The sequence below is a fragment of the Truncatella angustata genome, assembly GCF_020726525.1.
Source record: "Truncatella angustata strain MPI-SDFR-AT-0073 chromosome Unknown BKA67scaffold_8, whole genome shotgun sequence".
Classification (NCBI taxonomy): Eukaryota; Fungi; Ascomycota; class Sordariomycetes; order Amphisphaeriales; family Sporocadaceae; genus Truncatella; species Truncatella angustata.
In genome coordinates this window covers 1,597,630-1,612,121 of record NW_025763388.1, presented here as the reverse complement: position 1 = coordinate 1,612,121, position 14,492 = coordinate 1,597,630, and the positions used below count along the sequence as shown (strand labels likewise).

The 14,492-nt window shown below is 51.8% G+C and overlaps 6 protein-coding genes across 6 annotated transcripts; 4 read left to right on the top strand and 2 right to left on the bottom strand.

Annotated features, from left to right (window-relative positions):
- Positions 1–1,702: 1,702 nt before the first annotated feature.
- Positions 1,703–3,375, top strand: BKA67DRAFT_539635 (uncharacterized protein; the record flags this gene model as incomplete). The annotated part of the gene is made up of 2 exons (XM_046100670.1): positions 1,703–2,602; positions 2,656–3,375. The coding sequence occupies 2 exons, from the start codon at positions 1,703–1,705 to the stop codon at positions 3,373–3,375; spliced, it is 1,620 nt and encodes a 539-aa protein (XP_045954303.1).
- A 1,029-nt stretch (positions 3,376–4,404) lies between these two features.
- On the top strand, positions 4,405–6,021 carry BKA67DRAFT_398129 (uncharacterized protein). Its single transcript, XM_046096666.1, has one exon. It carries the CDS (start codon positions 4,901–4,903, stop codon positions 5,726–5,728), a length of 828 nt encoding a protein of 275 aa, XP_045954302.1. The 5' UTR covers positions 4,405–4,900; the 3' UTR covers positions 5,729–6,021.
- Positions 6,022–7,009: 988 nt separating this feature from the next.
- Positions 7,010–7,669, top strand: BKA67DRAFT_694791 (uncharacterized protein; the record flags this gene model as incomplete). Its single annotated transcript, XM_046109281.1, has 1 exon — positions 7,010–7,669. The coding sequence occupies exon 1, from the start codon at positions 7,058–7,060 to the stop codon at positions 7,667–7,669; it is 612 nt and encodes a 203-aa protein (XP_045954301.1). The 5' UTR covers positions 7,010–7,057.
- Positions 7,670–8,970: 1,301 nt separating this feature from the next.
- On the bottom strand, positions 8,971–10,672 carry BKA67DRAFT_578562 (actin cytoskeleton protein). Its single transcript, XM_046103702.1, has 2 exons — positions 9,557–10,672; positions 8,971–9,202 (listed from the first exon to the last, which is right to left on the bottom strand). The coding sequence occupies exons 1-2, from the start codon at positions 10,296–10,298 to the stop codon at positions 9,063–9,065; spliced, it is 882 nt and encodes a 293-aa protein (XP_045954300.1). The 5' UTR covers positions 10,299–10,672; the 3' UTR covers positions 8,971–9,062.
- An 849-nt stretch (positions 10,673–11,521) lies between these two features.
- Positions 11,522–11,801, bottom strand: BKA67DRAFT_662547 (uncharacterized protein; the record flags this gene model as incomplete). The annotated part of the gene is made up of 2 exons (XM_046108022.1): positions 11,522–11,593; positions 11,667–11,801. The coding sequence occupies 2 exons, from the start codon at positions 11,799–11,801 to the stop codon at positions 11,522–11,524; spliced, it is 207 nt and encodes a 68-aa protein (XP_045954299.1).
- Positions 11,802–12,719: 918 nt separating this feature from the next.
- BKA67DRAFT_398070 (uncharacterized protein) lies at positions 12,720–14,387 on the top strand. Its single transcript, XM_046096665.1, has 2 exons — positions 12,720–13,261; positions 13,335–14,387. Exons 1-2 carry the CDS (start codon positions 12,935–12,937, stop codon positions 14,301–14,303), a joined length of 1,296 nt encoding a protein of 431 aa, XP_045954298.1. The 5' UTR covers positions 12,720–12,934; the 3' UTR covers positions 14,304–14,387.
- Positions 14,388–14,492: the final 105 nt, after the last annotated feature.

The window sequence follows — 14,492 nt, the reverse complement described above, 5'->3', positions numbered from 1 at the left end:
GAAAATGACTACATAGGGTCTCCCAGCTCGAGGCCCCCGGCTCTGAGACGGCCTGGGTTACTGGTTGGGCAGGAATAGGGACTAGCTTTTCTTACCGGCAGGGGATACTTGACTAGCCTCGCGGTCCTGGCCCCTGGGTTAGAGGGACTCAGGGAATGGAGCAGTGGCGGGAAACAACGATAGGACGGACCGAAGCGAAGCAGTCCCCAGTCAAACCCAGTCTACCGGGGGACCCTGAAATTGTTGGACATCATTTCGTGTTTGGGCTGCTTATTGGTAAATGAAATTGCTAGTTTTGCCGTGTAGGAAATGGCTCTTTCCAACTGTGCTCTGTATTGTATTGGTAATAAGGTGCCGGGTGGATCCGCTTGTGTACAATTGCAGAGGCTTGGGTGTCTAAGGTTAGTGTGGAAAAGAGTACATTGTACCAAGTACGTTCTAACCTACGTAGTTATGGCCCGACGTCATCACGCGGGCGATCTTGTCAAGCTGCCGGCAAGCCACGAGCTGGCCCCGCAACACCATCCTTTCTGCTCACGAGAAACGATTGATGGCCCAGTCCATCACATGTGACAGCCGTACTGGACCTTCGACAGTCTTCGCGTTTCCGGACCCCTAAGAGTTGGGTTCTGGACGAACCCTGGCCCCACATGGTAGAGGAACGATCATGAGGGACGTAGAGGTGGTGCTCGAATGCAATTATTCGCAACCACAACAAGTCGGGAAGCTGCTGACACAAACCACACGAACATGTACACTATATCGTGGGATAATAGATTAACCCACAAGCTCAATCCTTGCCACTCACATCGCCCAATGTGCCCAACTCAAGGAGTACCCCAGATTGACAAAGCCGCCGAATGATGGCCTGTGCTAGTGCGGTACCTGGCATTTGCTCCATGGCGGCCCAGATCGCTCAGATTGTTGGAAAAACCTGACATGCTAAAGTTGAGTCGTCGAAGTACCTTTCTAACATGCTCTATCAGGAGTAGTAGAGGCAGACTTTGACCTTCCCCATCATTAGCTGGACTTCAAAAAGCCCAAGCTTATATTATCACCCACTCTACGGATCCGTACCTATTCTCATTTCCGTACTCAGAACTGAACGAGCCTGCCCAACCTCGCGATTATTGGGACCTAGCGAGAGTGGAATCTTTAAAACAAATTTCTCGTTCGATGTCTGTTTGACAGTTCTGGGATTCAATTATTCGTTCTGGGATTTTACTCTACACAAGCACCAGGAAGAGGGCAGAGCAGTCCTGAGATCACATCACACGGGCAGCAAGCGCGGGGTGCGAAAAGCCAAAACTTGGAAGCACGCCAGATTTGCCGGCCCTCCAATCCCGTCGCTGCTACGACTACAGCGGGGCTGCCTTGAGCTGCATTGAGTTGGACCCGAAAGCCTGCAGACCACTCGCAGGTCTCGTTTTGCTTTCAGGTGGTGTGTGTGTCAAGTACGGATCCGTACCGGTAGTTTTAGAACTGGCTGCTGGCACTGCTTTCAATGCTTGCTGTCCCGCCAGAACGAGACCAAACCCCTCTGTCGTCATAGTCGCTCCTCGACCGCTTCTCGTCTCGATTTCTTGGCCGGCATTTCCATTCCACCACCATCCAGAGATCGTCCGCAATTAAATTGCCTTTTTTTTTGTGCCTCTTTGAGGTATAATACCACATACGACTGTTGATATTTCTCCGTTGCGATATGGCGTACAGATCATCAACCAGCGATTTGTCCCGCGGAGGCGGAGGCGGAGGCGGTGATAGGTGGGACCGTGATCGCTTCGCCTACGAGAGGGACCGTGATAGGTATGGCGACGAGAGAGAGCGCTTCGAGGAGCGCGATCGCTTTGTCAGCCGTGGGCCCAGCACCCGGACACACGAGACATCTGTGGACGACAGATATGAACGTCACACGTCACGGCCGTATGACGATGACTATGTTCGTGACAGACGAAACCACGACGATGACATCCGACCTCGTCGATCTCCACCACCTGAGTTGAAACGAGAGGCCTTCTACGAGAGGGAGAGAGAATATCGCAGCCCATCACCGGTCCGAAGGCCCACTACTCTTTTGCGCCGCCAGTCATCCTTGGATACTTTCGATAGGCGACCAGCACCCAAGTTTTACGAGAGGGAGGAATATGGCCCCCCTGCCCGCCGCGCGGATTACCGCCCCGAACGCGAGTACCGTCCTGAACCTTATCAGCCCATTCCGCTTCCCCGCTCAAGGGCATTACCTCCTCCTAGGGTTTATGCTGAGCGTGATACCGAAGAAATCAGGGTCGCTGAGCCCGATCGATTTGGCGATGATGAATTCCACGCATACCCGGAGCGCATTCGCGAAAGAGAAGTCACTCGCACGCGGCGGCGCAGAGACCGGAGTGGCTCAAGATCGAGCCGCACCAGCCGTGCACACACGCACCGTAGCAGTCATCGAAGCGTTACTTCTAGGTCATCGTCCACAAGCAGCTCCAGCAGTAGCGGTGGAACTACAGTGACCGTGAAGAGCGAATATCCCAAAAAGGGCAAGACTAGGATTCCTGCCAGACTCGTATCGCAGCGTGCACTTATCGACCTAGGATATCCTTATGAAGAAGAGGTAAGTAGTCTTATTCTGTTTTCCTTGGGGTCAGCCGTGCTAATATGTATCAGGGTAATACTATTATCGTTCAGAAGGCGTTGGGCCAGGAGAATATTGATGATCTCCTGAAGTTGAGCGAGGACTACAAAAAGTCCGAGCTCGACGTACTTGCAGCGCGGTCTGAAGCTGGTAACCTTGTTGAGGAGCGTCGCACTGAGATTTTTGTTGCTCCGCCTGCACCTCCTCCAGCACCAGTTGTAGTGGCTGCACCTCCTCCACCAGCACCCGCGCCCGTTTATATACCTGCAACGCCGGCACCAGCACCAGCACCGGTCGTTGTAACTGCACCTCCGCCTCCTCCGCAGCCAGCTCCAGTTGAGTACTTCGAGGAGAGAAGGGTGGTGCGCGAAGTTTCACCAGTTCGCAGCCACCGTAGCTATTCAACCTCAGCAACCTCTCTATCCTCTCGAACGCCATACGTATATGATGCTGCTCCCCCAGCAGAATACGGACCCATGGCTATTGTCAGTGACAGAAGAAACGAAAGGGATATCAAGGCTGAGATCGCTCGGTTGGAAGCTGAACGAGAGCTTATGCGACGTGACAGACACCGCCATCACCACCACAGTCACAGCCCTGGCGGTGAGCTCGTGAGAGCTGAGCGTCTGAGCACGGGAGAGCTTGTATTATACGAAGAGACGGTAGAGAAGATTGAGGAGCCGCGACGCGGGGTGCGTATTGAAAAGGACAAAAAAGGTAGGATGTCCATCAGCGTACCAAAGCGCCGTTAGGTGAAGGTACGCTTGTTGATTTTAGTGAAGTCGACCATGGGCTAATCTCAGGTCACAGGTCCTCCACCAAATCTCGTGCGAGCCATGCTTGCCACTCTTACTTAATTGGCAAATTGAACCATTTTTCAACTGCCTGGGATGGCTCATCATGCCAATATATGAAAGCTGTCATCCTTTGCTCGATTTGGAAAATCAGTCGCAGCTGTAACAGACAGAGCGCAACGGGCGCCACCGATGTTAGAGCTGTATAGACGAGGCATTTACACGTATAGGATATGGTCATTTCTGTTGGATATACGATGAGCCCGGTGATGTTTTCGGGACTGAAACCATGTTCAGGTGCTCTTGTCATATGTGTTGTTGGAGGCAATCAAACTGACCTCGGGCATCAATTGGCTAGATCCTAACGACATTATGAAAGTTTTATTTCTACTGGTACTGGGAGTTCCTGTTGTATGCATTATATATTATATACATGGAAGACACGGCGCGGTTAGCTGGAAAACAACAAATGATAAAAAACGTTCCATACTCTACTATTCCTATGTCGGTGCCCATTGTCGAAGAGCGCCCTCCAGGAAAAGCCCTTCTTCCAATTTGACGTTATTACATCAAAACTTTAGACGTGGACAAACTATATCTTTTGTTCCCCCTCAAGAGATGAGAATGTAACTTGTTAAGTGGGGACTTGAAGTGGTAATAGGAGAAGATCTCTGAAACGAGAGCAATGTGCTCTAGCAATCTATTCCTATATTTCTCACATCACTGCTCTATTAATGTGACATTCTTTCACAACCCCATGACCTCCACATTAGGACAACAATTAAGGGGTCGTGTGAGAGGCACATCCCGCGTTCAAGTATCATGGTATCCCCTCGGAGGTCTGAATACCTGAGTTGATCAGTGTATCTCTAGCCACTAAATTGTATGGATATATCTTCAGGCATAGGCAGGAATCTCAGAAGTCCGATGTAATGCTGAATCTTCTTTTGGGTGACCTGGTGGGGGGGAGGGATGCGACACTCTTTGGGGCATGGATAACTTGGAGAGAAGGATATCAAATCTGTTCATTGCCCATATCGTAAAAACGGAAAGACTCATTTGGCGCCTTATTTAAGAACTTTGACTTGGCTTTTTCAAATAACCAGTGTCGGATTGTTTTGCTGTTATTGCAGTATTGCTGTGGGAATTGCATCGTTATGTTGACCGGTTCACTTGCGTAAATTCGTACCTGAAGCCAATTGGATAGTTTTGGCTCAACACTAACTCCACCATTAAGCATAAGACGTTCTAATGCAACCTTGAAGTCCTGGAGCTTCATGAGGTCGATGCATCTTGCGGCGCCGAACTATTCTGGAGCTCAAGTAGCGAGGGACGTGGGGGGGAAGGGGGGGCCGCTGGTTGTTGTGTTTCATGGCTTGAGGCCACGACTCTCGTTAGCTCCCCTGGGGCAACCGACATCACATTCTTATGCACTCTACTACCCTATGCTGTCTGTCAAGGGGCCTTTTATGATAAACTCACAATGCCGCAGTCAATGAGACCAAAGGTCACCCTAGTGGCGGAATCCGCAGGGAATGGATTCACCAGGCCCTTTCGTAGGCGCCTCAACCGCCGTGCTGTGGTCAGCGTGGCAAGCCAATTCACGCCTCATACCGGCGAGACCCCGGAAACCCACTTCCCACTACAGACCGTCAACCGCCTAAGCCAGCCTCGGTTCATCAATCGGTACGATAGTAAGGAGATATTGGTAGTCGTCGATGGGAGCTGTCTCAACAACGGTAACACGAGCTACTCAGATGTGCCCTCGTCCGGTGGGTGTAGCTTTATCTACAAGGGAGGGGGCACACGGGGTCCGGCAACCTCGTACCCCTTTCTGCAGGACGGCACCGAGGTCGGCGGCACGATCGGGTTCCCGCTGGAGCACTGCGGCCCGGGCGGCGAGCTGCACGACCCGACGAGCAACCGGGCCAAGCTGCGCGCCGTCATAGCCGCGCTCGAGTTCCGGCCGTGGCATGTGGAGGGCTGGCATCGGATCGTGATCGCAACAAACCTCAAATACGTCGTCGACGGCGCCGTGTCCTTCATGCCGCTCTGGGTTCGGCGCCGCTGGCGTTCGGCCCGGGGAGGGAGGCGCATGGTTGCGAACCGGGATCTCTGGGAGGAGCTCCACGGCGCTATAGAAAACCTGCGGAAGCATGGGACGGAAGTGTCGTTCTGGCTCATCACGAGGAAGGACCCGGCTAAGAATTCCGAAGTCGTCCAAGATGCGAGGAATGCGGCGCAGGAAGCTGCCTGGCAGTACGACGAAGCTGCGATAGAGTTTACGAGATTATGTGGCATTCATCTCTGATTTGGGACCTGTGCCTGAAAGACCCTTCATTCCAACCAAAAATGTATTATAAGATAGGCTCTCGTCCTGAAGGGTAGCAGCATGTACAAGCGTACGCGCACCGACGGCTGATGGCCGACCAACGACGCGTACAAATAATGGCAGTGGGTGAACCCAGGTCACGGACGAGCATCGAGCCGCAGAAAAGACCCTGTTTGGCGCCGTTGACAACAACGGGTGCTGGCTGACATTATTTTTGGCTTCGTCGCAAACAGCAAGAATAATTTTCTAAAGCCGAGGTCACGAAGTTATCGCGAGAACTCCAAGCCGATGCCACGATTGCTATCCTGCCAGTCAGGTCAATTTCGTGTCGCAAACCAACTGGCGCTGACTTGAGCTTTTGACTAGAGCCCTGACTTGCTTCCCAAGTGTATCTACCACAATGATGGCAGGACCACCAAGGCATTCGCATACGAGCGGCTGACTAGGAATGGAGTCTAAGATGTATTTGATATGCTAAACAGATATATGCTATCTATTTAGGGCAAATTATTGTAAAGCCGCGTGGCGTATCAATGTGCTGCGCTTCGAAAAAAAAATCTGCTCATGGTATTTAGTATGCTGTCCAGCCGGGTCTATCGCATTTGGAGTTACAAGTCTGGCTTGGCAAATCTCTCATGGGTTGCTCCACGTATTATCAATTGTTGTTCAAGAGAAGCGAGCCCAATATGTAGGACATATTTCGATTTAACCATATTCAATCCGTTTGATTAATACGTGTCATGAAGCGAGATGCCGGCCCCAGAATATGCGACTACACGTCTTGCTTTTGACACACCGTCAGGGGTTTTAATGTGAACCAAATGTGACAGGCCAGCAGTGAGGCATCAAATGACTGATACTGTGTCGCGGCGCAAAAGTGGATGGCACATAAACGAGCCTTCCAGAGCTTAGAGCAGATAGATCAGTTGGTTCCAAGCAACAATTGGACCAGCATATTGCTCGGGTGGAAAATATAGTCATATCAACGGGCCGTTAGAAATTGCGATAGTATCTTCGCATATTGAATGGCATCATACCTGATTGCGGAAATGACGATTGCAGGTGGACTGAGAGTGAATTGAAGCAATTGAAAGTAGCAGAAATTGGAGGGACGAATTACAACCCTGCTCAATGATCCGGCAGTCACATCATCATTGGGCATTCGTGAGGCGGGGATTCACTTGCTTTTAGAGTAGTTGGAAGCCTATAATTCACAGCTCAGTGTCAGCAGACGACCTAGATCTAGGTTGCTGGGCGGTGGGTTGGCAGCCAAGGGGCGGTGCCTGTGAATCCCTTCACCATGCGGGCATGGTAGACTACCACAGCCCATCACCTCGTCTTTCGTTCAACCTTGAATCATTTAAAGGGGCCATTCCCCCCCTGAGAATCTACCATCATGAACTTTCTCGACTCGCCTTCACAAACAAAAAATCCACATGGCGACATTGCCAGCTCATCAAGATGTCGCCAGATGTTCACCGTCCCCAAAAATTATGCCGCCACCAGTCACACCTATGCGTACTTCTCAGCACTCTCGTTACTATCTTCATCGCTACAATCAGGTTTGCCATATCTGTGGACAAGACACCTCCCGAGAGAGCAGATAGCAGCCACGATTGCGGACGCAACGACGACCCAGTATTTTGGCAGCTCGTTATCAGCATTGTATTTCAAAATTCTCTGTTTCTGATTACTCTCATATTGATAATGAATCATCTGAGGGGCTCCATCAATCTCAACATCGTCGGCTTCTACGGATGTGTTGGAGTGAGCGTTTTCGCACAGACCGCCGGGGTAATCGTGTATGCTACTGCCTGCAGCAGCGAGGCCTTGCAGACAGGTGTGTCGTTGGGTTCTCTGGCGAATATCATGGTACATGCAGCACTTGTCCAGCTGTTGGTGTCAATGGGAATAAAGTAGGAGAGACAGCTAGAGGGAAGACATTTCGACTCTTATACGGTAGCATATCAGCTTCATCGTATTCTGCTAGATCCCTTAGGTAGTACCACATTGCGTGAACCAACCAATGGCACACATTTAAAGCTTGCGTATGTGAACAGAAGTCACCCCGCTGTGAGACGTGCTTGTTTGTTGTCTTATCACAGCACATGCCGTAACCGTACCTCAGACCGCCCGCCCCGTTAAGAATTGTGATAACTCGTCTCGCCATGCCCGACGCCCCAGCGGACCGAGCTGGTGCCCAACATCATTACCATCGCCCACTTTGCTCGCTGTCGCCCATCTTGTAGCTAGATCTTCCCATTTCCTCTTCGTCTTGATCAACTTTTACCAATGACCTCCTCAGCGCCACGGCCAAGGTCTTATCGATGGGCTCCGAGACTACGACGTAGATCTCGGAGGCCTTGAAGGCGTAGTCGGCGGATAGACGCACATGGGATCGATTGGAGACGGGCTATCCCTTGATAAAGCTGCGTTATGAGCCCTGAAACCTGTCCCAGGAGTTGTGCGCCTAAAACCCATTGGGGGAACGTGGGAAACAGCGAGGCGTCTTGGCCGAAAGCGGTGATATAGGCACCTCCTTTGCAAACCAACCGGGTTTCATGGATTAGCATGCCGTGTGAGAGGTAGACAGGTATGGCTTCTCAGTTGCCGGATGTGCTTGGGGAGTGCGTTCGCTAGGGGCTGGCATGGTAAGGGTTTGGTTTAGAATGTCCAATTAGGTCATGTTAGGTTTTGGATGCTGGATGTGAGCACATCGTCGAATATAACGAGATGAGTTTTGCCAAGGAGCTAGTTGAATGTGGAAGCAATCATATATCTCTGAGTATGCTTAATCCAATCGACGGGAAGCGGAGCGACTATGTGGAAGTTCCATCAAGCAATACGTATATTTTCGTAGCATTATGTTATCGCCAGTAAACTATCACGACAGGCGTGGAGACTATCTATGATCACATAGGGTATATAGCAAAGAGGACAATTAGCTGTCTAGAGCACTTGGCGACACCATGAACACCAACGATGCGGATGTGGACCTGTCAATGAATGTTGTACTAAGGCGCTGGGGGGAGGGGAGACAAGTTTATGCCTACCCTTCTGGGATGTTTTGCTTTAGCAGAACCAATTAGATGTAACTAAAAGTTTGATTTCGTAAGAATGAAGCTAACTTCAGTCTAGACAAGGATGGATGCCTTTTGACATGAGAGCTCTCGCACCGTTGTTGGATGGAACGTGGGTCACTGGAACAACAAAACAAAAAATAGTTCATCACAAATATATTCAGGCATACTCATTAGAAAAAGACTATCATTACGTTCGTGATCTTCGCTGCTCTTTTCTCCTTGTTCTCAATCTACTGCTTTCCAGAACCCGGGACCTGGGGAGGAAGATCGGCACCAGTTGAAGCAATTGGTGTCGACTCGGTAGTACCAGCTTTAGGACCAGTCACTGGAACACCAGATTCCGAGGTCGTGTTGGTGGTGGCTGAGGGTGCTGAGTAGAAAGGATGCGTTAGTCACTGATCCTGAGTTCGGTGGTAGAGAACCTGAGAAAGGAAAATGCGGCATAGAATGAACTCCTCCACTGGTGTCATGGTGACATGGACTTGTATAGGTAATGGTTTGTTTGGGTTGAGACTACTTTTCGCAATTCTCTTCCTCTATTAATACATTATGACATTTTCCCATGAGCACTCGCTGACCTTGCCAAGCATGAACTAATGATCCTTTGACTTCGGGCAGCTGGTGCAGACACACTTGCCCGACTCACAGCCACAGACCTGGTCTTGGCCCTTGCAACCACAAGTCTGGTTGCCACTTTCTGTTGGATAGGGCTTGTTCAACTCACTTGTGCCTGACTGGCTGCCAGCAGCCTGCTCCTTGTCCTTGCCGAGGACGCGCTCGAGACCAGCAGCCTTGACGGCACTTCCGCCGTGCTCGTCCTTCTTGAGGTCGGCAAGGCGGCGGGCCTCGGCGTGGATGTCCTGGACCTGTCGGGAGCCTTGTGTGTAGAAGTTGACGAGCTTCTTGCCGGTAGGCGTGTTGGTGGCCTTCTCAAAGTACGAGTTCAAGCCGCCCCAGAGGCCAGTGGCTCGCTGGGTGATGCCGTAGGACTGGTCTGCAGTCTTGGCGCGGTCGGTGGCATGGTACTTGGTGTCGAGATTTTGGAGGGTGGAGACGAAGCGGTTGGAAACGCCGTGGGTCTGGTCAAGCTCAATGGCACGCTGGAGAGCGGCGTCGCCGACGACGTAGCCGTGTGCAAGGTACTCGGCCAGGATACGGCTGCGAGGCTTCTCCTCCTGTGTGATCTCGTCGCTGTCTCGTTCATTGTTGGTGGTGGGGCCGGAGTCCTCGCCGTCTGACTCGGGGGTGACGGTGATCTGGTTGGGGCCAAGCTTGGTGTTGTTCAGGAGCTGAGCAGTTCTGGCAGCAGTCTCCTTCTCGAAGACAACGGTAGCATCCTTGGTCTTCTCAGCAGGGGTGACCTTGATGTCGGTGATCCTGCCGCAGAAGCTGAAGAAGTCCTTGATCTCCTTATCGTCGGTCTCGGCCGAGATGTTCTTGACGTGGACAGTCAGATTGGGAGCCATGATGGAACTATGGTGGTGTTTGGTAGCAGCGGGGTAGTGTTGATTTGTTGGGGTGGGTTGCAGGCTTCGTCGATAAAGTCTTGGAAGTACTACTGTAAGACAGGTTGCTGTGTACTGGATTGAAGAGTTGCGAAATGATTGCAAGATGATGGCAGAAGATGGTGGGTAGACGTCGACTGTTTTAAGCAGGAGGAGAAGAGGGAACCTGTGAAATGTTTTGGCTGGGTGGAAGGCCTTGGACCAGTTGGGCTTGTTACTGACGCGTATCGTTGGTGGCAGCTGCGATGCTTGGCAGCAGATCGAGGGGCAACACACGTCATTGCAAGGGGGTGCTTTTGCGCTGCGAGGCACTAATAAATGGTAATGTCCCAATTTCTCCCGCAGCACAAAACCCCCCCGGCCCCCTACTGTAGCTATAGCTTGTGCCACAGATACATACATGGTCATTATTATGTCAGAACTCCGAGATTGCGGGTCATGTTATTGAACTGCCTATATCAAGGGCATTCGAGCATATCGACATCTGAATCTGCACCTGGCCATCGCTCATCATCCTTGTTCGCTCATCATGTGGACTGCTGCCCCCCCATGCGCTGAGGTTGAGCGTCAATTAATTTGTCGTGGTAAATTGGGACACTGCTACCAGCCTACTGCTTGGAGCCTGCTTTGTGGCGCACGGCAAGAGTCTCAACGTCTGCTAATGAGGCTGTGTTGTGATTCCCTGAGGTCAAATGGCACTGAATTACGACTCTCCGCCCGGTAGATTCATCTAGAATGTTGCTTTTGCTTCCAGTCTAGGCCCCGGCTGTTTCTAATTTGTTGGGTTTTGCACTGGCGGTTGAAGAGGGGCCCAATCCAATTGTGCTTTTGCTGGCATGTGATTTGGTGCTATTGCTGCTGGATATTGCGCTATGGCTGCATTCAATTGTGTCTCCCAGTACTCGTGCTCGCTCATCGAACAAACTCAACGATCCCCACATCAGCAAGTGCAGCGAGGAACGGACCCGTAGGTGTCTCACAGCAATGGGATTGCGGCTATTCATCAATCGCCAGCGTACATGCCATGCGTGAAGGAGGCATGCAAGGTTCAATGTGGGGGTATTGTGTTCATTCATCTCTTGAGGCATGTTCAATGCCTAACCGCTATGGGTCGTCTATTTATACATCTTTGATGTTTCATTCCATCGTAACAGCTTGTGGTCGCCCGACCTCTCATTACCGCTTTATTTCTGCGTCTTCTCGAACTTCTTGTCGAGTGCATCGCCATAAGCGCCCTTGGGGTTGGACTCGAGGTTCTAGCGGGTAGTGGTCAGCAACTTATTCGAGCGCAATGGCATTGTTGAGGCCGTTTTGAGGACTGCATCGTACCTTGAGCTGATCCGCTTGCTGGTCCTTCTTGTCGCCTGAGTTGACGTCTTGGACACCCTTTCCAGAGCCAGGTGCGTCCTGTTGCTGCTTGCCGGACTGAGCCTCAGGAGGGGGGGATTGGCGACCTTCAGGCATGATGATGTATGTGTGTTTGAGTTGGTTGGGGTTGACTGTGTTCCTTTCTAGTCAGTCTCTATGTTGTCTCAAGCTAGGTTCTCTTTTGCCACGTACGAGTAGTGGGCGGTGTTTATGTGTTTGAGTCTTCTTCTTCTAAGTTGATATGTGATGAATGATGAGAAAAGGGCAAGGTTGAACTTGAAGCCTTTTGTATGAACCCAGCGATGGGTCTTTCCGAGCTGTCGAGGCTGTCTGTTCACTACCGGTGTCGCTTACTGCCAATCTAATCGCGCTGCCGTGCAGCAGTTGACATCAGATCGGAGGCAGATGAAGTCATGGTCCATAATCAAAGGATAGCTACGTCATCCGAGCTGTTTCTCTAAAGCACGACACGACACGACAGGACAACGCGAGCAAGCAGAGAGGGGGGCAGGCGGGGCAGAAAGCTTAGGTGGGGGGGTGTTTTATGTAACCATATGTACCTTGGTAGGAGACAGCGAGGTCACTTATGCAGGCTCCTGCAAGCTCGGTCGCAACAAAAAGACGAAACCACAGCCCGTGCAACAACCGTAACACCTGTCCGAGGGGCATGGCATAAGGCTGAATGAAGCCATGAAATAATTTATGAGTATCCATATGTACAAGTCCGTACGAGTAGTACGCATTGCTCACGTAGCTCATAGATAATGAGCCTGCATAACATGAGGCGGTACAAAGCATACACACACACACACATATGTATACGCGGAGCACAGAGTACGGAGTTATGCAGTAGACGGTCTTTACATAGTTCTCGCTTATCCACCCCCATGCGACCACTTTGACGCGACCCTCCCTATTGTTGGATCTGGATTGGGTTGAGCCAGTTGAGACACGAATTCCACCTGGACCACAAGCCTGCGTATTGAACGACAACAACAAATTCCTTCCAAGTGATCACATTGCCTGAGTAACCAAAAGACAACAGCCCTTTGCCTTGGATCTTGACCTACTGATTCTCGACCTGTCGCCGATGCCGAGTCGTGTTTGCACTTGGTCAACAATCTACACTACATCGCACATGCGTCGGCAATCCACCGCGTAAACAAGAACGCCCACTTTGGTTCATCAACTTTCTTAACCTTTGGGGAATCATCTATCCCGCCATAACCATGCCGGATCTCAACTCAATACCAGCATCTCCTTCCACCACAAGGCGCCTTTCCGCTGCCACTCACCCCACACCTCCCGATTCAACTTCGCCTGCCATAAACATTCTACCATCGAACCAACAATCGTACCATCAAGGTATCCCTGGATCTCTACCGTCACCCTCACTCCCTCCATCTGCAGCACCCACAGCAGCAAACATGCCTCCTCCACCAGCGCCTGGTCAAGACAACGTCGGTGTAGGAGCTGGCCCTGGCCCTATTCGGCATCCAAGGCCCCTGACCGCTGCCGAGTTACACCAACAGCTCGAGGCCGAGCAGGAGCTCCTCGTATGTTTCCCTGTCCTTGTGCCCGACTTCTTGCTGCCGCCTGGCGCTGTATATCTTGCTGACTGTCTTCGAGGTGAACCGACTCACTCGCGATCTCCAAACGCTCCGTGCCGCCCATAACTCTTCTGTCGCTTCAAACGCTTCTTCCGCATCTGCCTCTACCTCGGCGGACCAACCGCAGTCCTCCTTCGTAGACACACATCTCTTGTCTGGTCCAGGATTTCCCCTGCCTTCAACGAGCGCAGATAGACGACATCAACGAACCGGCTCCAGCGCAAGCGCAAGAAGTTTCAGCCATATTGCATCGGCTGGGTCGACTGCTGCCCCCATCTCCGTAAACAACCCGCCCTCTGGCAACCCGGGCTCCGTGTTGGAGGCTGCTCGTAACCCTAGGGGCAGCATGTCCATGTCTCGCCAGAATAGTGCCGCTTCGCACCGCAGTGCAAGCAGATCGCGGAACAGATCTCCGCATCCCCACCCTGGTCCGGGTTCATATACGCAGTCGCATGGTTTCCCTCATGGAGATCACCCCACTGGCTCGGGATACTTCCCTCCTCGTAGTCATCCTACATCAACTCCTCACAGTGCTGTCGCAACTCCCGGGTCTGAACTATCACCTGGTTTGATGCCAGCCACTCTGAGATATGAGGAGACCGCCTTCTACCGTCAAGAGCTTGACACCGCCAAACGGGAAAACGAGGCCCTGAAGAAGCGCATCAAGGACTTGGAGAAGCAGGTTCGGGAAAGGAGGGAGAGTGATGCTTCCAAGACTGGCGGGGGCGGCGCCCGAATCAGGAGTGAGAGTACAAGCACTGTAGCAAGCGTTAGCGTAAGCGGCGCCGCTGGTGTTGGCGGAGGTGGTACGAACATCGCCGGTGGGCGACGTGAGCCTCCTGGTAGGGGTGGTATCGGCATGGAACGAGCGTTTAGCGCTCTGAGCGTCGCTGGAAGCGTGGGAGTCGGCGTGCCTGATGAGGAGCTACAGGTTGGCGAAAGTGCGTCGAGCGCTGGCATCAAGGCACAAGAGCAGAGGGGACAATAACATCACAATGCCAAAGGCACTTGAGAGATGGTTCTAGTTTAAAGTAACTTGGCCATCAGTGCTGATGATTATTTAATGCCGACAAATAACAGAGCACGCAAGGGAATCGGTTGTGGGATGACCTTACGAGCCCAAGGGAGACAAAGCTCGCTTATCAGAAACATATGGTCATGGGTTACGTGGATTTGC